Below are 26,197 nucleotides of genomic sequence, written 5' to 3' on the forward strand. Positions count from 1 at the left end.
CTCTCTCATGAGTAGCAATATTCCCATTCTGTAGTGGATGCCGAAACATAAGGAACGTGTGAATACCTGTGCAAAGTCGAAAGCGAGATTTCTCTAGACCAGTATCCTGTGTGGCAGTTGCTAATGGTACGTGGAAAGGGAAGAGTAAAGAAATGGGGCAAATACACAGTGGTGTTTTGCCAGAACATTTTTCTAGCCTCTGATTTGCAGGGTAGGTTATTTCTTTTCCCCCTGTGAGTTATCTAGTTGCTTTTGCAGCCGTGTGAACTTGTAGGATCCCCAGAGTCCTGTGACATGGAATTCCACAGACTGTTATTTGCAAAAACCACCCCATCTTCCTGTGGTTTTTTTGAGTCTGCTTCTTGCTGGTGTCATTGGTGTAGGATTCCGCTCCAGACTGAAACACCTATGTGCAGGTGCGTGAACACAAGTATCTTGCTGGCAATTCTGGCAGCGGAGCTGAGAGCAGTTCAGCTCACCACCAAGTCAATGTGTATGTTGGGACTCAGTTGCTTAAACCAGAGATATCTGGTGTCATTTTGGGCACTGTGGGTTGTGTATCCTGCCTGGTCTCCTATTGCCACTTGATGGGTTGCAGGCATCCCGATAAACCTGACACATTTTCCAGCCCTGCGCAGGCATCTTAAGATGTGCTAGGATTTCTCAAATACGGCACTTGGGTTTATCTGGTGGGATTGGCTCGTCCTGTCTTGCGGCATCAGCTGGCATGGGAAGGAAACTGTTCAGTGTTTTGATCCAGATCAGTGTCTCATCCTGTCCCCTGTTTTGCTCCCTTGTCTCTGTAGAAAGAACTGTCTTCTATTTCTGATCTGGTTTAGATCTACAGCTAAGAGACTTCTGTGTGTATCTCACATTGCAGAGAACGCACAGATCCTGTCCATGCTTGCTTTGCTTGCAGATGTGAATGTTCATGACCCAGCAAATTCTAATTACTATCAGGTCTCAAGTCAGCTCCCCTAAAAGGAGAGAACCTGCCATTAGCAATCAGCTGTGGATATTTTTGTACTTAAAACTCCTTTTCAGGGCAGGGGTGGAACCCGTTCCTGCCAAGCCAAATTCACTGAAGAGGTTCCTCCTGCTGTTCCTGCCTCTTTTGCTGGGCTCTTTCCAGTTTCTGCAGCAAGGGATTTTGCAGACTCAGCCTCACAATTACAGTTGCTTGATGAAAATACTGCTACAGAACACCTGAAAATGCTCATGTTTGCAAGTGTGTGTGTGTAAAGTAATGCAATGTGGAGAAAAATGTACTGATGATAAACCATATTTTAATTAATTCTAAGGTTTTATGTGGTTGTGGATGAGAATAAGTATAACGATGCTGCTCAAAAAGATGGATGACTGACTTAAACAGTAGGTGGTCCTTGAACTGAGCAGCAAATGTGAAATATAGCTAAAAGCATCTCCTTCAGCATGTGGTCCTGACTTGCTATGCCTGTGCTACCTTTCCCCGCTGCTTCCTTGTCATCCTCCTGGACTTCACAGCTCTCCCTTTGCAGTCACAGCTGCCCCAGAGACACTTGGATGAATTCTGTCATGGACAAACCTACTTTTTCCCTGCAGCTTCTCCCACTGTTGCAATGGAGCAGTTTCGGCTGGAGTTTTGAGAGGCTCAGGCTTTTTAACATTTGTCGAAGTTGTGATCAACTGAAAAATGGCTGTTGCCGTCTGCCGCAATTTCAGTCAATACATGCTTGTGTGCTGTAGATGTAATGGTTTGTGTTCTTTTTAAATAGTCTGTTTGCAAATTTGACACTTGCATGTGTGCTGTATTTGTCTCCTGAAAGCATTTTTAAGTCTTTCCATAGCCTTATTCCAATGAAATGTACTTAAACCCATTACTTAGTGTGTTGTGTTCAAGTTCGTAGTGAAGTTTATAACCTATGCTTGCTCAGCACTTCCAAGGCACACAATTAAAGATGTCTAGATTAAACCTCATCTCCTTAAAACTACGTGTGTATTCATGGCAAAATCTGACCTGGCTCTTCATTCCTGGTTTGAAGACAGGACTGAAAAATACTGACTTTCCCCGTTATCCAGCTGCAGAGAAAGTAAATGAGAGGCCTCTTAAGGGGCCAGGTGTCCCTTGGCAGCGTTTTGATGGCTCTTGTTTCTACTAAGCAAGCTGGATATTGGGAGTTTCTGAGTTTGTCTGGGTGTGGGGAGAATTGTGTTCTGTAGTTTATAAATCTGAATGAGGATTGCTGTGCTCTTTTGGCTCCACTTTCTTTTATTAATTCTTAGGTTTTAATCTTACTATACTGGGTTTGTTCAGTGCTTTTTCTACTCCAGAGCTACCAGCAAGGTGTAGTCATTTAAACAGCTTGAATCAAGACAGCAATTATCATTGAGGTTTTGGACACAGAGAACTTGTTTTGAAAACAGCTGTTGTGGTGGAAGGCAGTGATAGCCCTTTCACTAGGAGTACTCTTTCTGAACCGAAGCAGTCAAATCTGGAAGATCTTGTAATGTTAGAAAAGTTAATGTGAAAATCTGGTATCTTACTGCCCGCATTCCTGATAACTTGGTATTTCAAAACGTCCTGTTAAACTGATATATGGGACTTAGTGAAAACTGAAATGCAAGAATGCTGAGGTTATGGGTGCAGAGATAATGTTTCCTTGTTACATGTAATATTTAGAACGGCTTTGCTAAGCCTGTTGTTTACAGCTGATTTGCAGAATATTCCCAGGAATCTCCAGTTGTGCTGGCAAATTATTTTCTTAACCATTAGTAGTTTGCAAAGAGATTCCAGAAGGAGTATGATCACAGTTCATGAGCAGTCCTAATACACAGGAGCATGTTTGATGCCCCTGGTTCGTGGGCAAGACAGCACAAAGTGCTGGTACCCTAGTGCCTGCTGGCAGCAAGCGCCTCTCCACCTACCAGCTCTGAGTGTTCACCAGTTATAGCAGTCAGTCATCTACCTATTATGTATTACTAATATGTATAAGAATCTACTTCTGTAGTGAAAATTATTATTACCATTTTTATTGGCAATATCTGAACTAACTAAAACAAGAGCATGGCTCCTTGATGGCATTACACCTGCCTATTTGAAGAAATTCATGTGCATGTAAAGCATTTTTAAATCAGCTTGGGTGCAGGTGTCCTGTGTGGGCAGGAAAAACAAGTAGCGGTGGCTGATGGTCTCCCGAGATGTGCTGAGCAGCAAAAGAGGGCAGCTCTATAATTAGCACTCAGTAGGGTTCATTTTGTAGGAAAATGTAAATATTTCTTGTCCAGCTTCATCCTTTGCGGCTTTGGGCATGGAGCTGGGACTCTGGTGGTAGGAGGGGACAGTGGTGCAGAGTCTGCGCAGTGCCTGTCCCTCTGTCTGGTGCAGAGGGTGTTTTGGGAAGCCATGTGCTTGAGCAGGCTCCTAAGTTGTTCTGTGTATGGGCTGTATGACCCAAAACATGGGGTGTCTGTGTGGGAGGGTGGATGGAAGCAGTTGTGCTTCATTTCTAGTATAATTATGTGGCCATGTAAAACTGCTTAGGAGTACAAAGAGAGGAGAGCATGTTCTTCTTATGTTACCAGTAACATCAAGATGTTGCTGGTTTTGATCTGTGCCTTTCCTTAGGATAGGACTGAGCTTCTTATGACTTGCTAGAAATGTGGTTATTTCCTAGTCTGGTTAAGCCTGTAAGATGTTTGGGGCTCTTGTTAATTTTCCAATAATGTAAATTAGTAAAATGTACTAGGCAGAGAAATTACAAGCAAAATGCAGCTTACTGAAGCAAAACTGGAAGGTGTGGTGGCATCTCAAGTTGTATACCCCATACCATTATCTTTTCTTAGGATCACTTGCATCCTTTGTAGTTTGCTTGTTTAGATTGCCTCTGCTCTTTTTCTGAAATGCTGATTTTATAATACTTACAGCCAGCTGTGGCTGGCTTCTTCCCACTTTGCATCTTAAAAAGCAATTGATTAAAAGCATATAGAAAGTTCCCTTTAAGTCCCTGTGTTTCCATACTTTGATGTTGCCATGTTTTTCTAAAAATTTATCTTTCCTTTGTGTGTGTACACATGGGCGTTAGTGTGTGTCACCTTGGTATGTTTGTAGAGCCTGTGTAACCACACTGATTTTTCATTAAGATTTACTAATAACTCTTAATAAATGGACAAATAACACTGATTTCATTAGGGTATACTAATGAATGGTCCAAATAATCGAGGACCAGGTTCTGCCATCTTGAGAGAACTTTCTTAGGTTGAGGGATGCCTTGTAGTTGATGTGCAAAGGTGACACTTTTTAATATGCTACTGTAACTTTTGGCATTTGTAATACAAATCATCGAGGCAGAGATGATTATTTGGATGCTGAATGAATGCCTTCAGAACGAACATCTTCTCAGCACTGTTCTTTTGTCTGCTGTTTGCAGGTCTGCTCCTTGTGTCTTGCGTTCCAACATGGTATTGCCTGGTCAGGGTGCTGTGTAAGAAGCATCAGTGTGTTCCTCTCCCCCCTTCCCTACCCCATGCAACTAGGCATTACGGAAGAGTTTTTTTCATAAACCGATAACATTTGTTAACTTGAAGAGTTTTTGTAATCAGGTTACACAAAGGAGCTACTTCTAGACGTTCGGTTGAATTTCAGTGTTCTGGCTAAATTGCCCATGCAGGTTTGGAACAGAAGAAAAAAAGCTTTTTAATTTATTGCATGTTTGATTGAGGTGTGTAAAGCTGAGGTCCTTCACACATGGCAAGTCTGCAGTTAGGTCTTGTTAGTGGACCTATGTTATATATGCTTAATGGAAGAGTGAGAGTGGTCTGACTGGTGAGCTAATGAACTGACTGGTCTGTTTGGAGGACTAATGCTTTTGTGTTTGTCAGAAGTTCCAGATACATTCTATTTTTCCAGCTTTTGAAGAGATTCCCCATTACTATATAGTTTTAGGTGTGTATATGTATATTTGTAAGCTAAGAATGGCTCCTGAGATTGATAAACCTCTAATAAGTTAGTGGTATAACTTAGTAACTTAAGAAGTTTATAGGCATAGGTAAATGCTGTGTTTCCAGTTGGGCGAATGTTTGTTTGGCTTTTTCTTTTTTCTCTCTTGAAGTTTCATTTTGATCCCCTGTCAAAATAGAGTTGATCTCAGGTTGATTATTTTGTCCCTTGAAAAATGTGAATTAAACATCAAGATTCTTAGTATTTTCTGTTGAAGTACAGGAAATGTTAACGAAAGTATTTCAGGGACTTCTATTATAAGCCAGTTAGTTTGTTGTTTCGCTTTGCAGAATTTGTTGTTTACATGAGGAAACTGTGATTCTATTGTTTTTGGCTTATCCCATGCTTGTCCATGAGGTGACCTGTCCTTTTTAACGTGTCCTGTCTTCTGAGAGTGTTTTTTCAGAGGGTATGATGGGTACTGATTCTCCCTATTCTCTTTAACATTAACAAGGATGGGGTTTTCTAATGAAAAATTCTAGTACGCTCTCTTCTTCCTCCACCTGAAATGCATATCAGCTCTAACAGATCTCGTACCTTCATGGGCTTCATAATTACATTTCCTGAAGCAGAAGCTGGGCATAAGGAAAGGTGGAGTAGCAGCAACGTTTCCTTATGCCTCTAACATCCTGCCTGTAAAAGCAGGGAAATAACTGTTTGGAAAGAAAAAAAGAACAACTTTTGAACTTCTTGTGTAAAATCAACACATTCTCCCATTTGCTGCTTAAGAACAAAGCATGTAATCTTTTTCCCCCTTCTCTGGTTTCCTGGTGGCCATTCTCCAGCATGGCAAAATAACTTGTGTTTGGAATCAGGCCATAATATCAGGTTGTAAGCAAGCAAGCCCTGTTCTCCAGTGCAGCCTAATTGCTGTTCTTCTGACCTTTCCTTAGAAGAAAAGTTTGTTTATCCAGCTTTTCCAGTGGGATATATTCATTAACTGTGTTCTAACATTGTCTGTTCACACCTCGCTTGAAAGCCTACCCATTGTGACCTCCTGTTCTGTTCTCCTCTCTCCACCATGTCTGCCAGCATTGATCTAAACAGCACTGGAATCACCCCACTCTTTTATTGTTGTCATTTAAAAAAAAAAAAAAAAATCTGACTGTAGCAATTGCCCTGCAATTCTGAAATTACTCACTACTACAGAATTGTGTGTCCTGAGACAGAAATTGCAGTTGATCAGGTGGTAGCAGCATGCTGGTGTCACCACTGGAGATGGTACATAAACTATCTGCTATACATGGCAGCAGGCTAGCAGTGTTTGTGTAAGTTGGGACCTGTGTGGTAAAGTGTTTGTTGCACTGTAGTTCTTATGCTGCAGACTTGTTTAATGGTTGTTTGTATAATCTGTACAAAAATAAAACAAAACCTTTACTTCCCTTTGCGAGTTCTTTTGTTTTCGATTTGTTTATCCTGTTCTTTTTCACTTGTGAAAAGAAAAAATATGTGTTCATCCTAATTAAGAAAGTAGCTTCCTGGGTTTGTGGCAGTTGTCTGCAGCCTGGTAGTGGGTCGGTTGGTAGATGAGGACTGTGCTAGCTGACCCTGGTTTCTGAGGCAGCAGTAGCGTCTAGCAGAGAAGCAGGCATACAGCTAAAGGCAGTAAACTTTTAAATTATCCCAGCGTGAATGTCTACAACTTGAGGCATCTGGATTAATTTGTAATAAATAAATATGTGTGTGTATATTCTGGAAAATAAATTCATACTGAAACTAGACAGCAAGTGTAATTTGCAAAAAGGGTTGAGTCAGATAAGTTGGTGGCAGTTTTCCGTTTTTGTAATGACAGTAGTGTGTTTTGTCTTTTCTTTTTAGAGAACATAGAAGGTTTGAAGAAACTTGTCCTTTTGTCAGTCCCGCTGTTCACAGCTGAAGTGCTTGGTAGCCTCTTTAAATGTACGTGCAAGTAATAAAAACAGGGTGTAGAAAAACAAGAGATTAAAACCCCTCAGAAAGCAGGTCATCAGTACCATCCTGCTGAGTTTATTCAAGGCATTATCTTGCTGAATCAGTTGGTCAGTTTCCTCACAATGCAGAGATCTAAGGATGGAGTGCCACCTTACCCATGTGAGCTTGAGGTCACTAGGATGTGGACTTCAGTGGGTGGTGGCATGGGGCTAGATGGGTAAGGTCCAGCAGCCCACTGCCCTTGCCAGTTTCTTCTCATCTAAGCTGCTTAGCTGCATTCATCGTCTGCAAGATGAGAAGAATTAGCTTAAACCAGGGCGTTGCGCAAACTTGGATCCAAGACTGGTTCAAGGCTTTTCTCTCTTTATTTCACTTCTTACTGGAACAGCAGTCAAATCCGAGCTCTGAAACTTTAGTAAGTTCAAACTGGAACTCCAGTAAAATTGAACAAAGCTGGGGAATGAACTAAAAAAATTCTTGTTTACTGCAGCCTGGAGGTAGATAATTGACTAAAGGGTTCTGGTATTTATTTTTCAGCATCTGACCTCTTAAGGCTGGGGATATAAAAGAGGTAAAATCCTATCATGAAGAGCTGTGTAAGTTTACACTAATCCCATCATTAAGGTCAATGTAAGTCTAGCAAACAGTGATGGTGCTGAGATGATCGCCTAATTTGCCCTCTCTCCTCTTGTCTTTCCTGAAATACTGAACTGAATTTTTGCCAGATTAGATCTGGCAGTAGTAGGTAAAGCTAATGATTGTAGTGTGCTGCTTCAGAAATGTCTTTTGGATACTACCCTATTTTTAATAAAACATGCTGTCGTGGTTTAACCTAAGCCAACAATGAAGTACCATGCAGCCACTCCCTCACTCCCCTTCCTGCCCCTGGTGGGCTGGGGAGTAGAATCGAAAAAAGGTAAAACCCATGGGTTGATATAAGAACAATTTAATAATTTAAATAAAGTAAAATCTAACAACAACAACAATAATAATTGGAATTAAGAGGAGAGAGAGAGGGAGGAATAAACCCTGAGAAAAACAAGTGATGCACAATACAGTTGCTCACCACCCGCTGACTGATGCCCAGCCAGTCCCTGAGCAGTGATGGGCAGCCCCTGGCCAACTCACCCCAGTTTCTATACAAAGCATGATGTTTATGGTATGGAATATCTCTTTGACTGGTTTGGGTCAGCTGTCCTGACTTTGCTCCCTCCTGGCTTTCTGTGCACCTGCTCATAGGCAGAGCATGGGAAACTGAAAAGTCCTTGACTTAGGGTAAGCATTACTTAGTAACAACTAAAACATCAGTGTGTTATCAACGTTATTCTCATCCTAAATCCAAAACACAGCACTGTACCAGCTACTAAGAAAAAAATTAACTCTATTCCAGCTGAAACCAGGACACATGCTAATATAAAGGCTGTACAGAACAGTGCAGTCATTACAGTATTCACTATTAATGACATGTGCCAGGTGATACAAATTTTCTGGAGTGTAAAAGAAGAAAGAAATCCTTCATGCACAATAAACTGCCAGGGTGCTTCCTTTTGTCTACAGTATGTGAAATACCTAATTTGGATGCCTCTTTGAAGAGACTGGTTCCTTTTTTAATATTTCTGTGGAAGCTGTGTGGAGTGTTAACTGCACAAAGTGCAGTGAGAAGGGTAGTGTTGGTGCAAAAATATTTCATATGGGCTTATTTAATGAAAACCTAGCTTGCTCTGCTGAAGAGCTGCAGTCACTCAAAACTTTATTAGGTTTTAGATGGAGTTAGTTTTTAGCTTCTACTGTTTGATGCTTACATGTATAAAGTAGCAGCTACGTAAGTTGACTGTAAATGTGTATGACTCTTCTGTCATGACCATATTCAACAACTTCAGTTTCTTTGGCTTAGAGGATGTGTACTTTACTAAAGATACTAGTGATTGCTTACAACTGTTAACATCTCTCCCCGCCTCCCCCCCCCCCCCCCCCCCCCCCCGGTTACTGTTATGGGCTTTTGAGACCTTTAAAATGCAGGTTTTATTTAAGGTTAGATAACTGTACTTCCTAGATTTTGTGGGGGTTTGAGAGGTATGCATGGTAGAGGAGGGCTTTTTCCCTTCAGAAAAGTTTCAAATATGAGATCAGTGCCAGGCTGACCCAGGGAGAGATAGTAACAGTAACTTCTTGAATTTTTTACAGAACTCTTTTCCGCAAACAAGGAGCCTCCCCACCATGACTAGTATTTGCTTGAGAAGATGGTGTATCTTTTTTAACAGCTTGTTTTCATTGTAGTGTCACTGATAAGGGAAAAACTGTCAGGGTTGTACTATGCGTGAAGAGCCAATGCATTACAAGATGGTGTTTCCTGGATGGGAATTGTTACTGTGCAGTTTTTAAGAGGTTTGGGGTTTGCTTTCAAGTAGAACAAATCTGAACAAAATGACTTGGTTGGTGGAACTGTGACCATGTACATGCTCATGGTTTCTAACACCAGCTCTGAAGCTGGGCCTGGTTAGGAAGTTGTTGCCTTTTCTTGATACAGGCAGGTTTTGTCAGAAGGCTTAAAAAATTTATTTGATGATGCAATCTTTGAACTACCCAGCCAACCTGAGAAGGGAATGTTGCTCTAAAGATAAAATGGTGTTTGAAGCACATTGGCACATCACCCAGCTTCTGCTGAGACAAGGCCCATGACTGAGCTTGCCTCAGACTTGAGAAGTGGTGGCAGAAACTGCAGGGAGAAGACTGCAAGCCTTGGCCTGGCATGGGGCTTGCTCTTCCTGCACTGTGCTTCCCCAGGAACAGCTGGTTGGTTTCCAGTAACAGTTTTAATGTAAAATGTAGATAGCTGCGTTTGGAGACCTGGGGGGTTGTTGCTGCAAGCAACCTCTTCCTGCCCACTGTTAGATGAAGGGTGTTGGATTCTTGCATTGCAGGGTCACATGCAAATACTGTGGTGTAATGACCCAGGGTCCTAATATTACTTAATTGCCTGATTGGTAATTGTATTAATAGCTCAGGTTCCAGACCATACTTAACCTACTTTTCAAGATACACCAATTAGTTTTCTATACAATATCTTGTATAAGCTTGTTTCCTGATGGTCTGCTAAAAGCTAGATTTTGTTGTACAGGTCACAAAGAGGCGGGTAATCCATTTTACTTCATTAAACCCCTTACCTTCTTAAACAGCCAGCTGTCAAAACTCACATACTTTCTGGGGAGGAGACTTGAAGGAGTTTTTTTATTGTTTGTGGTGTTTCTTACATCTAGGTTTACTGCAACTTGCAACATTGATAGAGCTGTGAAATGTTGCTTAAATTGTGTAATGTATTGCTTTAAAAATATGTCATAATATGGAGGGAAAAAAAGGTACAAATCTGCATAAAACCTGCTGTGTCTTTGGGACAGAATCTAATGTCAAGCCTCAGATACTATTCTTCATACAGTTGGTTTTCACTTTAAACAGATGACTGGCTTTTTAAAACTGGGTTGCATGCCAGTAGTTAAAAGTACAGCCATATAGGGTATGTCAGGGTTTGTATCTAGGGGTTTTCAGAGGTGAGGTCATGATAAACTTAAGCAGCAATGTTAATATCACCAGCAAATAGATTCCTTTTTCTAGCCTTCCTTTCACAGTGCCTGAACGTTAACTCTGTTTATATTGCCTCTGTTTGAAGGAAAATTATTTGTTAAAAGGAATAAAGGGAAGTTGAGAGTTCTTGTTTTGTTTCTCTGCTGCTTAAAAATATTCACCGTATAAACATCTGAGTGTTTACATCAGAGGGGTCAGACAGGAGCCATAATGTTTTACTTTACCCCTTGTCATTCAATGCTTTCATTAGCCTGCCAAGCCACACTGTGTGGTGGTATTTGGGAAGAACTGAAAATAGTCTGAAAGTAACAAGCGCTTACTTATTAACTGGAATGCCTATACCTTGTAAAATTATGCTAAAACTATAAGTTGTGGTAGTTGCATGGGGATTTCTTTAACCGCTGTGGAAGTGCTCTGGAACAGAGACCACATTGCATCACAGGTATCTTGGTTAAAGTTTTTTTTCGTAGACCTTTAGTGTACAAATTAATAAACAAAGAGCACCTAAGCTTTGGTGCACCTGCGTTGTGAGTTCTGCATGCAGCTGTGCTTACCGCATCTGAGAATGGGCTTACTGCAGTTAGTTGCCCTTCTCTAAAATGATTGAGAGGATGTAGCAGCTACCTTAGGAAAGACTAAGGAGTCCAGGGCCCCTTGCTTTGGTGAAGAAAAAAGGAGGTGTGTGATCATGGTTTACAAAATCACAAAGTTGATTTGTAAGCTGAATGTGAAACTCAGGTTCACAGTGTCCTGCCGTATTAGGATTAAGGGACACTCAATATATTTTTAACAGAATGCAGATGGCGGTACGTCTTCACACTTAAGTCATGAATTTCTGGAACTTGCTGCCACTGGAGGCATAGAGACAGGCAGTGTAGGCAGGTTCAGAAAGGGTTTTTGTGCATGCATAGACACCAGGTCCATAAATGGACACTAACCAGACTCAGAAGGGAGGTGCCCTCTGAATTCCTGCTACAACACTTGTGGATGCCAGCAGAGAGGCTGCAGAAAAGGCTCATGTGCTCTCTAGAAATAGCGTTTATTTTTGCTGCTGTTGGAGGCAGAATACCAGGCTGGATGCACCAAACACCTGACCTGGGAGGGTGCCACTCCTCTTGCTACCTCAGGAGGGCGTGGTGCAGGCTGTTCTTGAACTCACTGTCTGTCAGCGTAATTATTTAAGACTCAGGTCAGCCAAACCTGCTTAGAAAAACAAAATCCTTTTCTAAAAAAGAGACTGCTTCCTTGCCTCACGTGCCACTGACAGGGGTGCTAACGGGATCACACCGAGTGCAGGAGGCAAAAGGTACTGAAGAGGATGCAGAGTTTATTCTGCCTACATCCATCCTGTAGAAAATTCCCCTTTGCCTGACTCAGAGAGCAATCTTACCTCATTCAGGAGGACACAAACATTTCAGGGTGCAGTTATGTGAGAAGGTGCAATGCTTGGAACTGCCTGAGTGCTGACACTTCTCTTGGGCCATCCTGCCCCAGTTGGTCTTATCCGTAGCTTTCTGGCTGCTGGTGTCTCTGACTGACCTCTTGTGGATGGACATGACCAGTAGCTCTACCTGGTGATCCTCAGGCTTTCAAATGGAGGAAGAGCATATCTGAGTGTGGGCTTGCCCTGGCATGGAAGGAGAAATTCCCGTTGCTGGCAAAGCTACTGAGCTCACAGGAGGGTTAGGATGAGAGAGAAGCAAGATGTTTGTTTCAAAATAATTTAATTGCAAGGTTTCAATTTCTTTCTTTCCTGTGGGAGTGCTGGCAGCCTGTAGGAAAGAGAGTGTTCTGGCTTGTGGAAGTAGCAACAATTGAGATCAGAAGTCCCTTTCTCTGTTTTCCTTCCTGTTTTCTCTGCTAGGCTTTTTTGTTGTATGATACCACTGTTAGCTAAATCCTTGCTGTAATGCAAACATCATGTAAGTAGGATGTATTAGCTGCAATTTTTATGACTGAACAAGGCTTAGATTTCCCCCCCCCCCTTTTTTTTTTAATGTAGATTAGGCTGCATTTCTCATTTGTCAAAGCCTCAATGCTTTACTTCAAAAATTATTCCTGGCCACAATTTACAGCAAGATCAGGGCATCTTCATCTAACTGAATCAAAGGTTTAATATGAAAAATGAGGGCAGGGGATAGGGACTGATCGCTTTAATATGTCCCTGGGATGGGTTAACTTTTCTTCCATTGTTATTTTCCTGTGTCTGTCAAGCTGAAATGTTAAGAGGAGCTTGGTTCCCCATTCCTCAAGAGATGCTGATTTATTGAAGTTTTGTGAAAAAACGAGATTAGATAGAAGAGAGACAGATTTTCTTGTATCCCTCCATAAGTAGAAACCTATAGTAGTGGTTATGGGAAGCCATGCATCTGTCTCAAGGCAAGAATCCCAAGGAAACGGGCTTTATGGTTTTGGGGTTTTCTTTGTGGAACTTTTTCTCAGCCTCATCCCATAGCAGCTTGCTAGCAGTGGAGTTCAGTGCTTTCTTACTGCTTGCAGGACTAGGGTTTGGCAGTAACCGTGAGACTTGGACTTTCATAAAGTCCCTGATGTGATGTGATTCTTTTTTTGGGGAGACCACAACTTGATTTGCAGTTTGTTTTAATTGTAATTTGTGCAATTTTGGTTGTGTTCCTTGAGGATTCATGCTGAGCTCATTTCTGGAGGGTTTTGAGCATAAATGTTAAAAGAGACTGCTGCTTCTCTAAACATCTGCGATAAAATATGGGAGATGTGCATGGGGGGTGGAGGCAGGCAATAAAGAAAAAACTTATTCTGTCCTTTTTGTTGAGAGGAAGCTCAGCTGTGAAAAGGCGGTGCATCATGAGCTCTAATGAAAGACCAGCCATTCCCCTTGGGAAAATGAAAGCACTTGCCTCATTTCCCTCTCACTGGCAGCTGTTGCTTAGGAATTTCATTTGAGAATGAAATGCTGCTTTAGTTGACCTGAGGACTGGCTTTAATACAAATGGCTGCCAGTGGTGCGCACTGGCATATTGGGAAGGACAGCAAGATTTTCATAGACATTAGTAGCTCTGAGTAGAAGTAGTGTTTTGGGCCCAGATATATCATCTGTATAGATTCTGATGTATTCAGCTGTCTCCTTGAGATGAGTTTTTATCTTTCGCATCTGTGCTGGGCTGAGGAATTAGCAGATAACATCAGAAGCAGGGAATGGAAGGAGACCAGGAGCTCTGATGAGGAAAACACTTAGTTGGGCTGGGAGGAGGAAGGGATGATGACATGGCAGCCATCACTGAGAATATAATTTAGCTAAGTGATGGAGGAGTCACACCTATCTAAAGCTGTTTTTTTGGTTTTGTTTTGTTTTTTCCAGAAATAACATCAAAGTGTTTGTGCATTGTTTTACAAAGAAAAATCCCTTATTGAACACTGGCACCCAGAAGTGCCATTGTTAAGCCCAGCAATGTCTGGGCCTTGGCTGACAGAAGAAGACACAGTGTGAATTTTGCTGACCGCACTTGTACTTCACTCTGCTGCTGTGACATATGCAAGGATCTGTGGTTAGGCAATTCATCACCAGGACTATATTTTGAAGAAAGGCAGTTTCATAATTCCCAGCATACAGATTTTGTGAGGTGTGTGTGCTGGGTGTTTTGTAGGGAGCCGAAGATGAATCTGCTGCGTCTAAGTTGGCCTAGATATTAATTGACTGGCTGGACCGTGCCATCCCTCATGCCTCAGCCATGCGCTGGCTCCAAGGAACTGTGCTAGGCGTTGCAGAGCATGACTGGGGACCATGGGAGAGGGCCACAGTGGAAAAAACTTTTGTCCTTGGTTAATTGAGCCACTGGGTGATACAGGGTGGCTTCTCCTCTCACCAGACCAGGCAGAACTGTCACAAGAACTGATGGTAGGCATACTTGGCTGCAATATCTAAACCTCATCTCTGAAAGGCCCTTGCTCCTTTGTTTAAACAGCTGAGGTTGGAGTAACCGCTTTTCCAGTAGTCCCACCCTGAGCAGGTGTGGCTTCAGCCCCTTGGTGGCCATTTCAGAGCAAGGTGATACAAGCATATTGTAAAGCATGGTAGAGATGAGTTAATTACTCTGCTACTTTGCTGTTGTATTGGATGACTCAAGGTCTTCTACAGGTAATAAATTTACCTGCTGAGATAACAAAGTGGAATCTGATATGCTGGACCTAAGCAGAGTTAGCATAGCAAAGGACTTTTAGTTGGTTCTGTTATGAGGTGGCGTATGTGTGGAAGGAAATTGCAGAACTGTGGGAGATGAATTTGCCTAGTCTTCTTCCACCCACCTAAGTGTGATGGTCAAAGGAGACTGACTTATTTTAACTGAAAGCATGGCTAGGCAAAGCTGTATGGCAAAAGTGCCACTGGATGCTGATTTCCTGCGTAACACAGAGAACATACCTTTATTTCACAGATCAGGAAACTGAGGCAAAAAGGAACACCAGTAAAACAGAACTGGTATTTCCAGGAAAGTTGGGGAAGAAAACTGTATACCATCTTGTCAGTTTCTCCTTGCATGTTGGTTAACTGTAATTAGGAAAATTAAAATACACAGGTGCCTCAAATCTGTGTGTGCTACTTAAGGACACTCACTGAGAGCTGCTGACCCAGTGAATCGCAGTGAGCTGAGGCTGGCTTGTTCATAATAAACTCAGTGAGGTGTTTCTTCATTGGCTTTCTCCTGACAGCAGTCATGTGGGATTTACTGTCTCTGCAGTCTGTGTGACAGCAGTGTGATTTTCTATAGGTGCTGGTGTCTAGCTAGTGAGGAGGTTTTTTTTGCTTAGTTGGAGTAATGTGCTTTGATGTGTGTGCAGTTGGAGTGTTCTGAGCATTTGTTTGGGAGTGGGAGGGTATCTCCAGATTAATCCTGACAGATCTCAGGCTTAGGTTTCTGATGGGGTAGAGCTATATTTCCTTTCCTGTGACAGATGCCTTCCACTGTTCACTGTCTGTGGTCTTGATGGTCAAAAGTGGTGGGCTGGAGTGAAAAAAATGTTTGAAGTAAACAGTGTTTTTTGTCTATTGCGTATCATACTTTTCTTGAATGGATTTGGATCTATTCTTTAATATTTTAATATACTAGTAGTCCTTTTTTGTATTCAGTTCATAGTTCAGTTAATGTATAATCTACATGCCGTTAAAAGGCTTTGGTTGTTTAGAAAATGCATTACAGCTACATTTGTTGGCAGTATGCTACAGGAAGAGAATTTATGGTACAGAATCACAGCTCTTGCGTAAACAGGGCTCTATGTTTTCTGTGGGCTTAATTAAACTTTGTCAGAATTGCCTGGCCTCTAGTATCAGTGCAAGAAGGTGGAAATTCCAGCGGTATGTTCAGGTAGGGAATCATGTCTTAACTCAGCTGAGGGAGTGTCAGCTCCCCTGGTGATGTCCAGTGACCTACAGCTCTGTAGCAGAGCTACACCTGAGAAGACTGGCACGGCTCGGCATCAGTTGTTGCTAGTCCCTCTCACCTGCTACATCCAGCTCATTGCCAACATGTGCAGCCACCCCTTTCTCTCCCATTGTTCCCATCAGTTCCAGCACCCTCAAGCCCACTCTTGCAAACGCATTTGGCTCTGTCAAGAGCCTTTTTAGCATTTGGCGCTGTATTCTCCAACACCCATTACAGACCTGACTCCAGGGCATCACCAGAGTGAGTCTTCACACTCTTGTGCATACACAGGTTGTTTCCTAGCTGTCAGCCTGGTGAAGTTACCCTATGCCATCAAAGGCAATATGTTGTTTTTGTCATCTATAGTTATTAAAAGTCTGTCTTGCAAAATTAAACATCTTGAGTGGCACAAGTTAATGTGAAGTGGGTTTTTTTTTGTTTGTTTTTAACAAAGGTTGAGGGTTTAAACATAGGAAAGGTGGTGAGTGTTCTCTTTTCTAGTTAATGTTTTCTATTCGTGGTAATGGATGTTGTGGATGATTTCAGTAGTTATGGTAACAATTGGCTCCAACAGAGTAGGTGAGAGAGGTACCTGCTTGAACAATCAGCAATGGAATAATGTTAAATGCTAAAATTGAGGTGTGCATTATTGTAAGTTCAGTATCAATAGTGGTAGGAAATTGACAAGGTATGAACTCCACAACCTGCTTTTCTCTCAGACTGGTTTCCAGGTGAAGGAGCTTCTCTGCAGCTACACAGAGTAGGAACATTCCAAGTTAAAGCCTGGGTTCTTGGAATCAGTCACACAAACGGCAAATGCTCTGTCAGACCTTCATGGCCAGAGGCCTGCAGGCTGTTACCTGTCCCTGCAGTATCCACTGCTAAGGTTGTCTCGGCCCACTCTCGCAACATTATTGGAAGTCAACAATTAGAGTGCCTGTATTTTCAGACTTGGACTATGGGCTGTTGCTTTTGATATTTATTTTAAGCATGAAAACAGCAATAACATTTACTTTGATGTCAGAGAAAAAAATTACTACTTGGGGTTTTTTTTTTCTGTGCCTGCTTTGTTTTATAGCTATTCATTTGCCCCCAAATAGAACACTACAAAGCTGTAACAGCCTCTGGGGAGATGAAGTGAGCAGTTTAGATGAAGCTGTATTTGTCATTATTATGGGTGAATATGGGGGAGGGTGAATATGAAAAATAGAAGGGCAAGAAAGCTTAATTTCTCTAGTGAGAATAGAGACTTGAATTCTGAAAACACTTCGTAATTTGATATTTTGTAATAGACTAGGTGGGGTCTGGCAACTGCAAGATACTACGCAGTCTTAGAGTTGGGCTTAAGGAGCTAATAAGAGTTGTATTTTACTGGTGTTCCTTTTTGCCTCAGTTTCCTGATCTGTGAAATAAAGGTGTGCTCTCTGTGTTATGCAGGAAATGGCTATCTGAGCCCAGATCAGAACTGAAGTTTTCTGGCTTCCAGTTCTCCATTCAGACCACACCTTTCTTTTTATAGCTATGGGAAAAAAGTCTGCTCCAGCATGTCATTTAGTGAAATGCCATATAGGAAAAGCAAAACTAAGCCCAAAAAGAGCTAAAACTAGCTGGTGTAAAATTAGGAGACAGAAAAAGTTTTGCAGATTCTTCCTGGCAAGTGGAAACTTACAGTTAGCTCCAGATGCGCTCATCTTTGGGGTCGTTCCTGGCAAACTGAAGTGCCTGCAAAGGTGTGTGCTGAGTGGTGTCCAAAAGACTGTGAAACAGGACTGGCCACTGAAGTCAGGGAAATCCTTTTTTTAGGATAAGCTTTGCCAGGATGTGCTTGTGAGGACAGATTGGAGCACTGTGACTTGATGGTATATCCATACAGTGAATGTATAGTCCTGTGTTCAGGTGTACCTTGAAAACATCAAGCTTCTTCAGAGCTTCTCCCTTTCTAAGTGAAGTCTTCAACCATTAAAGCTGAGCGTGGAAACTCTTTCGTACTATATATGGCATCTATGCTAGTGGTAGAAACTGGAGTGTATTTATAATGCTAGTTTGCTGCAGGAATATGGATAGGGAACAAATGTTTGTTTGGATAAAATCCAACTCCAGGGATTGGTTTTACTGCTGCGTGTAAAATCCGTAGCAAGCTCGTAAAAGCAGCTGTTGAAAAAATCTAATAGGGCCTTAGCCATGGAAAAAGCCCATGAATTTGGTGTAACATGATACAGCTGGAAAGTTACTTGTGATGGGTCGTGTAGTAGTCAGTGACCCTGTGCGTAGAATGCTGTCTGTTACATTGGAATGCAGGGGTGCTCTTATGTTGTTGGCATACGTGGAGATTGTTGGTGTTACTTGTTAGTACATGCTTCTGTTTTCATGTATGTTCTTCATTTGTTTAGAAATACCCATTTGTACCCTAAGTTATATTTCATGAAAATTGCAACTGTATTCTTAACAATATTGCATAGCGTTGACATGAGCAAATCAAGCCATAAAATGGAGCCGAGCTGTTTTACATGATGTTGATAAATACTTGAATGAAAACAGTTGGCAGAAAAAGGGCACAAGTATCTTTGGGTGTGCTGATTTCACCATCTCCATTCAGGCCAAGTGTTCCATTTGATTTGCCTAACATATTAACCCTTTCTGTTTCTATATGGCTAATTACTGTAAGTTGAGTCTCTGGAATAATTACTATTTGTACTAAGAATGCTTATGTCCAAAGTCATAAAATAATTGGGGTTTCTTTCATTTTTTTAAAAACTGCTGTCTCTGTTGTTGTTTAAGGATGTTCAGAAGGAGAGAGAACCTCATGTTTATCTCAGTAAAGAAGAAGTTAAAGAGAAGATACAAAGCTATAATTCATCTGTCACTGATAAATTAAAGATGACCTTGGTAAGTTTTGCGTAGGACCGCTGTAGTTTTTAATAGGAGCAATTAAACTGTAACTTTGTAGTGCAATGTGAATCATTTTATTTTCAGCATCTTACATATGAAACTGTCTCTGTTTTACTTTGTAAGAGGCTCTTAAATCTAGAAATTAAATCTCATGTCTGAAATGGTTTTTATCCACATAGCTCTTTTATATGGATTGAAACAAACTGTAGTAGAAACAAATGCATATGTCATTTGAAATGTGTTTAAGAAACTCTCAGTTGACACCAAGATGTAAATTTGTCAGATGAAAACCCTCAGTTGGTAAACGTGAAGGTATATTTATCTTGTTTTGTAGATAAATTTTTGTCAGGTATCTCTCCGGTAACTTTTCTCATTGGTTGAGCATCTTTAAAGCATGAAATACTTACTATAGGAGGGTTAATTTTCAGAGTAGTCATACAGGTTTTCAGCATGAGACTTCCTTCCCCCCCCAAACAGACAACACAGTCAATGGAATGCGTATGGAGTTCTCATTCCAAGGATTATGGACCAGGTCTAAGACTCCATCCAGCCTACCGCAGACGATACTAATAAAATTCACATCTATCTGCCTAGCAGGCTGTTATTCAGTTGCTGCATTGTCCAGGTTTTCTGATACGTTATGTATTCCTGTGGGTTTATCGTATATGGAAATCTTGAAATTCCATTATATCCTAAACCATATAAGTACAACTACATACTAAAAAGATTTTTGTTACATGTCTGCATGTGGGTCAGGACTTATGCCTAAAACCAGATTGCATACAAGTTTTCTAGCTCTAGGTTTGATCAATTTTGCTATTTTGTCTTTCAGAAGCAACTGGAATAAATAATTTGAAATTATTAGATCGGCATTTATTCTTGGGTTCTTTACTTGCTACAGGATTTGAGCATCTAAATGCCTTAGATTAAGTTTACAAGCACAGCTGAAACGTGGGAGATAATTTTTCTGTTTCTGCATAAAACTATTGTCAAAGATGCATGCTAGTGGTCTTTTTCACTTCATAGTTCTCTCCTGATGTGAAAACTTATCACTAGTTTGTAGTATCTTTTGCTTGATGTGATCCTAATACTCTTAGAATTCAGTAATTATTAAGAAAAAAATTAATATTCAGCAGATATACCAGACAGAATAAATGTCTGAATTATTGAAACAATGTCTTTTCTATGAGATGTCACATATTACAGTGGCATTTAAATTGTGTTCACTGCGACCATTTTTATCAGCCTACTCTGCTAATATGTCACAACTGGTCATTATTAATTTTAACAGTTTGATACTTTTGTCCTGTTACAGAACGCAAATGGGATTTACACTGGCTTCATCAAAGTTCAGATGGAACTATGCAGACCAATCACTGTGCAGTCTTCCCAGAGCCAGGGGAGGTGTGCTCACAGCAATAACGAAACTGCTTTTTACTTGCCAGATGGCTACGTGAATACCCTTCACATCAGCAGCACCAATACTGTTCGTGAAGTTATTGAGGCCTTGCTCAAAAAGTTTTTCGTGGCTGACAACCCTGCAAAGTTTGCACTTTATAAACGCTGTCACAAGGAAGACCAAGGTATAAGTTAGGCTTGTGGCATTCTGGTAGTGAAGGGGTTTGGGAAGGGACTTGTGCTATAGGAATACTTGAAATAAGCAGGGTGGAAGAACTCAGATAAACGGAGGTGAGGATCTTGCTTTCTTGTCTTTTTTCCTTATGAAAAGTAGCATGTGTAAGAGACTAAACAATTTGGGGATACTTAGGATAATTCACAAAAGCAAAGTAACCTACTAAACCATCTACACAGATCTCCTGTGTCTTGCAGTCCATTATATTTTATTTAACATGCCCCCTTGTCAGGCTCTAAATTTCAGCTAGCTTGGTAACGCTGCAGTGTTGTAAGACTGAATTACAGGACCGATTTTTTTTTTAAAAAAGAGAAACCTTGGTGTCTGTGATACCTGAAGGCCTTGCATTGGCAGACAGTTCTTGAGGTGACGAGCATTGTGAGCATGTGCATTGTGTTCATGTGTGTTAATTAGTGCACGTGGCTCTCCCAGTGCTCTGACTGCTGTTAGAAGTTTGTTGTATTGTGTTTGGAAATACCAGAAGATGCAAAAGGTATTTTTAGTGAAAAGTGCATTTTGCCATCGTTGTGTTCTTGCACTTAGAATCTGCCGCCTTCCCTGGACACTGAGAGCAGTTTCAGGACAGATGTTTCTGGCTGTCAGTCACACCAACTGTGTCAGGCAGGCGGAGTTGTCTTTTAGACTTTGTGTATGAATTTTTAAGTGGAAGAGGTATCCAAATAGTGACACCACAGCTCTGATGTCTTAAATGCTTAGTTATAGCAACAGATCTGTGTTGCGTTTCTTTCTTGTGGTTTTTTTCCCCTGCATGTATTCAAATGGTGTGCTGTGGTGACTAGAGGCCATTTCGTTCCTGTGTGAATGTAGTGTTGCACTGTTGCCATCAGTCTGCTCAGCTCCTCCCTAAAACTCATTTGCTCAAAACCAGAATGTAGACTAATATGTACAAAGTATATAGAATGTGTAAATTTTGTAGCAACACATGCATCTCTGAAATGTTCTAACGTTAGCTAGCATCAATCATTCGAAGCATTTGAAACATCATTAGTAAAGATAATTACTGTGATTTTCTTCTCCTGCAGTTTATACATGCAAGCTGTCAGACAGAGAACATCCCCTCTACCTGCGTTTGGTGGCAGGCCCCAGAACAGAAATGCTCAGTTTTGTTCTACGTGAGCATGAAACTGGAGAAGTCATGGTATGTTACACATGCTGGTTTTGTGTGTGTGTTTAACTTCATGGATGAGTGGGCATCTGTTTCATCTGTGCGGACAGACAATCTATTTTTTGGAAGTGGGTTTTTTTTGTTATATTTACTTTGTGCCTTTTGTAAAGGTTTTATTTGTGGTTATTACTTGCAGAACAAAAAGCAGTTTAAAAGAGTAAAATTCTTTCCGATCCCCAAGATTTGCAAGGAAGGGTGTCTTATGCTGTTTCAGTTTGAAATTGTTTTGAGTGTTTGAGGTTTTGTTTAAAAATACTGTGTATATATAAATTATTTGTGTATTTTCTGTGTATCTCATCCATCCTTTTCTCTTTCCAGTGGGAAGCTTTTAGTATTCCTGAACTGCAAAACTTCTTGCGTATACTGGACAAAGAGGAAAATGAGCAATTGCAAATATTAAAGAAGCGTTACGCAGCTTACAGAGACAAACTTGAAGAAGCCCTTGGTGGGGTGTGGAAACCTGGCTAAAAGGATGTGAAGGGACACTCAGGAAAAATGCACGCTACCAAATGTCAATATAGCATGCCAAACGTAACATACAAAGAGCAGCAGAGAGTAGTTTTCTTTATTCAGAAGACTGTTTTGTGATGCCAGGGTACCTGAATTTTGCTATAGACTTAGTTCCATAAGCCAGGTCACTTAGCATCTTGCACCCACAAGTAAGGGATTCTGCATGTTTGTACATCAGTTTGCAACCCTCTGTGTGCTTAGAGAGTTTTCCAAGTTATCTTGGTGCAAGCTGTGAAACTGTAATCAATTTTCTAGGATGTTATGAAATAAGATATTTTTTTTCTTCTTTGCTTTAATGGTAGCTTTACAAGTAAGGATGTGCAAATTGATGGGTTAAAAAAATTAATAAAACTGTCTGGACAAGAATTAGATGGAGCACTATCTTCGAGATGAAATTGATTTGCACTACCTTTCTGTTTTCAAATGGTTACTGTATTATTTGTGAGAGAACTGTTATAGAGGGAAGGCATATGAGATCTTGTGGCTTGTTCTGTGAAATTTCTGGAAGGCTTTAAAGTGGTCTTTCTAGAGAAGGTAAAGGGAAAGTTGAAAAGAAAGTAAGAGTTGAGGGTGGGGAACTCAAAGCTGACAGAGAAGGACTGGTTTTAAATGGAAATAGTATTTACACAGAGGAGAGTTAAAGTACTAATTCTACAAGCTTAAAGTTTTAGGATGTTATAATATTGTGAGTAAGTTTTATGGGGTTTTAACTGCATAAATCCACACTGGAAGAGAAATAAAGATAATAGAAATAATGGGAAGGAATGAGGGGCAAAAGCTGAGTAAGAATGGAATTGGAGCTGCACGTACAAGTCGTTATTGGAGAAGCTGGTTCTGTAAATGCATATGGGAGTTTGAAAAGTGCAGCAAAGCTAAAAAGCTGCTTACTTGAATTCTGAAAAGTGGTCAGTAAGTGTCTCAGATAACTCTGTGAGAAATACGCATCCAGCAAGTGTTTAGACATAAGCTGTAACTACAAATGCATTTGGTCTTTATTGTAAGTCAGATCTTTCCTCTGGCTCAGCAATCCATTTTTAGGCTGGATAATTTTGAATTACCATATCTGAAAGACAAAAATAGCTTCCTCTGTTTCTTTGTTTATTAAAGGCTCAGTCAGGCAAAGAAAGTAGAACTTGTTATTCGTGTTCCATCTTAGCAGAAAAATTAACATTTATCGTCTGTGTTGGTGACTGAGCTTAGCAACTCTTGCTAAGAGTACAGCAATACAGTTTTTTTTCCTTATGGTCTTTAAATTCTTAATTGAAAAACTGATTACCAAATTTTGCAGACTGCTGATTTACTTGATTTAAAGTAGGAAAAATGTAGCAAGAAAACTTTTTACTTTACTGTAAATATAATTGTTCTTTCAGAGTTATTTATCTAAAAAAGTACGTTCAAAAGAAACCAAAGAAGTGGGTGTGCAATAGAAGCATGAGGCAGATTTGAGTAACTGATACTTTGGTCATTATCATGCCAGAGAGGAAATGATATACTGGGGGCGGGGGGAAGGGTGGAAAGAGGTGGAAGAGTGCTAACGATTTAATTAAGAGCAGCAGAAGGTGGGTTTTTTCCCTCCACTCTTAGGGTGTTTGTTTTAAATGCCCAAGGAATTGTTAAAACTTTGGTGACATCTAATGGATACTGTGTGAAACTCCAAGATGCTTCTGTTCTTCCCCTTAATTTGATGTAATTGTGCCTTTGTTTCCTTTCCTTAGTAAGACTTTTTTAAAACTCTTCACAGGTTTTTTTGGTCAAAAGGATTTGCAAGCTTAATGAGACAATCATAATTTTTTAAAGTGTTAAGAGAAATTTTAAGAGTAGGACTAACTAAAGTATATATAAGGCATATCTTGTTTGGGTTTTAATTTCACATGTAACATTGTAGTGCATGTGTGAGTTAGTAACATTATCCTCAAGTGAGACACTTTATAAAGGTTCAGGGAATGCTTTTATGTTTTGTTGCAATTTATTTTTCTATGAATGCAGCAGCATGTCAGTGGGTATTCTGTTAACATCTACTTAATTTATGTATCAGTCCATAAATATGTAATCATTACATAATAGCTGTCAATATTGAACCATTTGTTGCTCAGATTTAAACACTGTTTGAGTTTAGAAGTGGAATATAAAAATATGTGAATTTTGTTTTTACTTGAACTAAACTATCAGTCTTTTAAGTAGGCGCATCTGCATTTACTTTTGCCAAAAACCTCAATCAGTGTTGTATGCACTATGAGTCTTGATTTGGGGTGACGGGGGTGGGGGACCAAAATAAACTTATATTTTAATTTTGTCTTAGTCCGCGGTTAATTATTCTAAGATGTCGTGTGTGGAATTAATTTTTTCTTTTTTTACACACTGGCAATTGCAGCAGTTTAATTTAAAAGAAATGGTCATGCCTAGTCAGTTTTTCTTTTCTTTTTCTTAATTTTAGCATAAAGTTGAACTGTCAAAACTTTCGCTGCAAAACTTTTAATTTCATTAACTGATGGTACCAGAATGATTAAATGATGGGGTGGGGGGTGGGGGGGCAGGGGAATGCAGGGAAACATTAAAATGTATGTCTTTTAAAAACAAACATTTAAACTATTTATAATTTTGACAAGCTTAGCTTTATTTTTGTAGGGAAGTTTTTATTCCCCTTAAAGTTATTACTGAAATGGCAAAAAAAAAAAAAAAAAAAGTGATGGTTCCATTATTAAAGTTGAAGTTGGCAATACTTAGTTACGTGATGTGTGTTTATTTTTTTCCTGTTACCTGAGGCTGGTGTTGTGCTTGCGGAGACCTCGTAGCGGTAAGTCGCGTGGGGAGATGCAGCCTGCCTTAAGCAAAAAATAAAGTTTGCCTGGTGCTACAGAGACATTTCAGTGTACGTGTCCCAGTCATAATTGTATACATATTTTAACTTTGTCTCCTGATTTTTAGTAAATAATACTACAGAAAAACGAAGCCAATCGATTTACCCAAATAAAACAATAAAAAGACCCCAGTGTTTTGAAATTTACACTTACACCTTGAAGGTTACCTTTCCTTTCGCAGATGTACCTCAGGCTGGGCGCCGCCGGAGGGGCGGAGGAGCCGCCGCCGCCCGACGTTACCGCCCTGGCGGCGCCGCCAGCTCCCCGGGGCGGGAGGGCGGGAATTCGCCTCCAAGGCGGGGCCGCCCGCCGCGACGCCACGTAAGCTCCGGGCTCTGCGGCGGGGCGGAGGGCGATGCTGTCCGCTCGCCCCCGTGAGGGTGGGGGCCGCGCGTGAGGAGAGGTCTCCCCGCGGCGGGCAGCGGAGGGGGGCGCGAGGGCGGCCGAGGGCAGCCGAGGGCAGCGGGCCCGCCGTGTTCCGCCGCACGGGGGCGGCGGGCGGGGCGAGGCTTTCCTTCCCCTCACGGAGCCGGCCCCGCCGCGGCGGCAGCGCGGTGCGCGCTGTCCCACCGCAGCTGGCGGGAATGCCCACGGGCGGGTGGTTTTTTCCTGTAAAAAACCTTGCGGAAACACGCGGGGAGTACAGTGAGGAAGTGTCCTGGGCTGGAGGCGATACCCAGGTCCTCCCTCCTCACAAAGTGCCTTTTGCCCCTCTTCATCTTTAAAGGCTTTGTAGTGGTTTTCTCTGGAAAACTGTATATTTAATTTTCTGGTTACATGTTTTGTGTTTCTTAAAAACGGTTTTATCTTCCATACTTGAATTTGTAGAATGGAGCTACTCTGCTGTTGCTCTTCCCCTTGGCATTGCAGCCCTGCAGCAGAGGAGATGATGGTTTGACTGGTTCCTTGAAGAGTGGATGCATACACATACATGCACCTGGTAAAACCTGTTAATAGCAAATACTCCAGTCCTCAGCCAGAGTAAATTTACCTCAGCTGGTAAAAGGCCTTACAGACCAGAGCCAGCAAAGTTGCTCACCTCACAAGTAATAGGTCTCGTGTCTCTGCTACTGGAAATATGACATGGCAGAATAAACCTTGTGGGTTTTGGCTGGTTCAGGGGCTGGATCACCCATGCAGAGACCAGAGGAGCTCCGCTGCAGATACAGAGCAACACAGCAGTATTGCCTGTAGAGCAGCCAGGCCACTCCTTTCCATGGCAGGAATTGCCAGTTTGCTGCAGTCTGACTGCTCTTACTCCCC

At 41.2% G+C, this 26,197-nt stretch overlaps 1 protein-coding gene across 1 annotated transcript in view; it reads left to right on the plus strand.

Moving 5' to 3' along the window:
- RASSF3 (Ras association domain family member 3) overlaps positions 1–24,795 on the plus strand; it is a 54,653-nt gene extending 29,858 nt beyond the window's left edge. Inside the window, exons 2-5 of the mRNA XM_080390791.1 lie at positions 18,637–18,744; positions 20,063–20,330; positions 21,424–21,539; positions 21,885–24,795. Of these exons, the coding sequence (XP_080246917.1) occupies positions 18,637–18,744; positions 20,063–20,330; positions 21,424–21,539; positions 21,885–22,034 (642 nt within the window). The 3' untranslated portion in view covers positions 22,035–24,795. The remainder of the gene's footprint in view (positions 1–18,636; positions 18,745–20,062; positions 20,331–21,423; positions 21,540–21,884) is intronic.
- The last annotated feature ends 1,402 nt before the right edge of the window (positions 24,796–26,197 follow it).

The sequence above is a fragment of the Falco punctatus genome (assembly GCF_963210335.1).
Source record: "Falco punctatus genome assembly, chromosome: 6".
NCBI classification, from domain to species: domain Eukaryota; kingdom Metazoa; phylum Chordata; class Aves; order Falconiformes; family Falconidae; genus Falco; species Falco punctatus.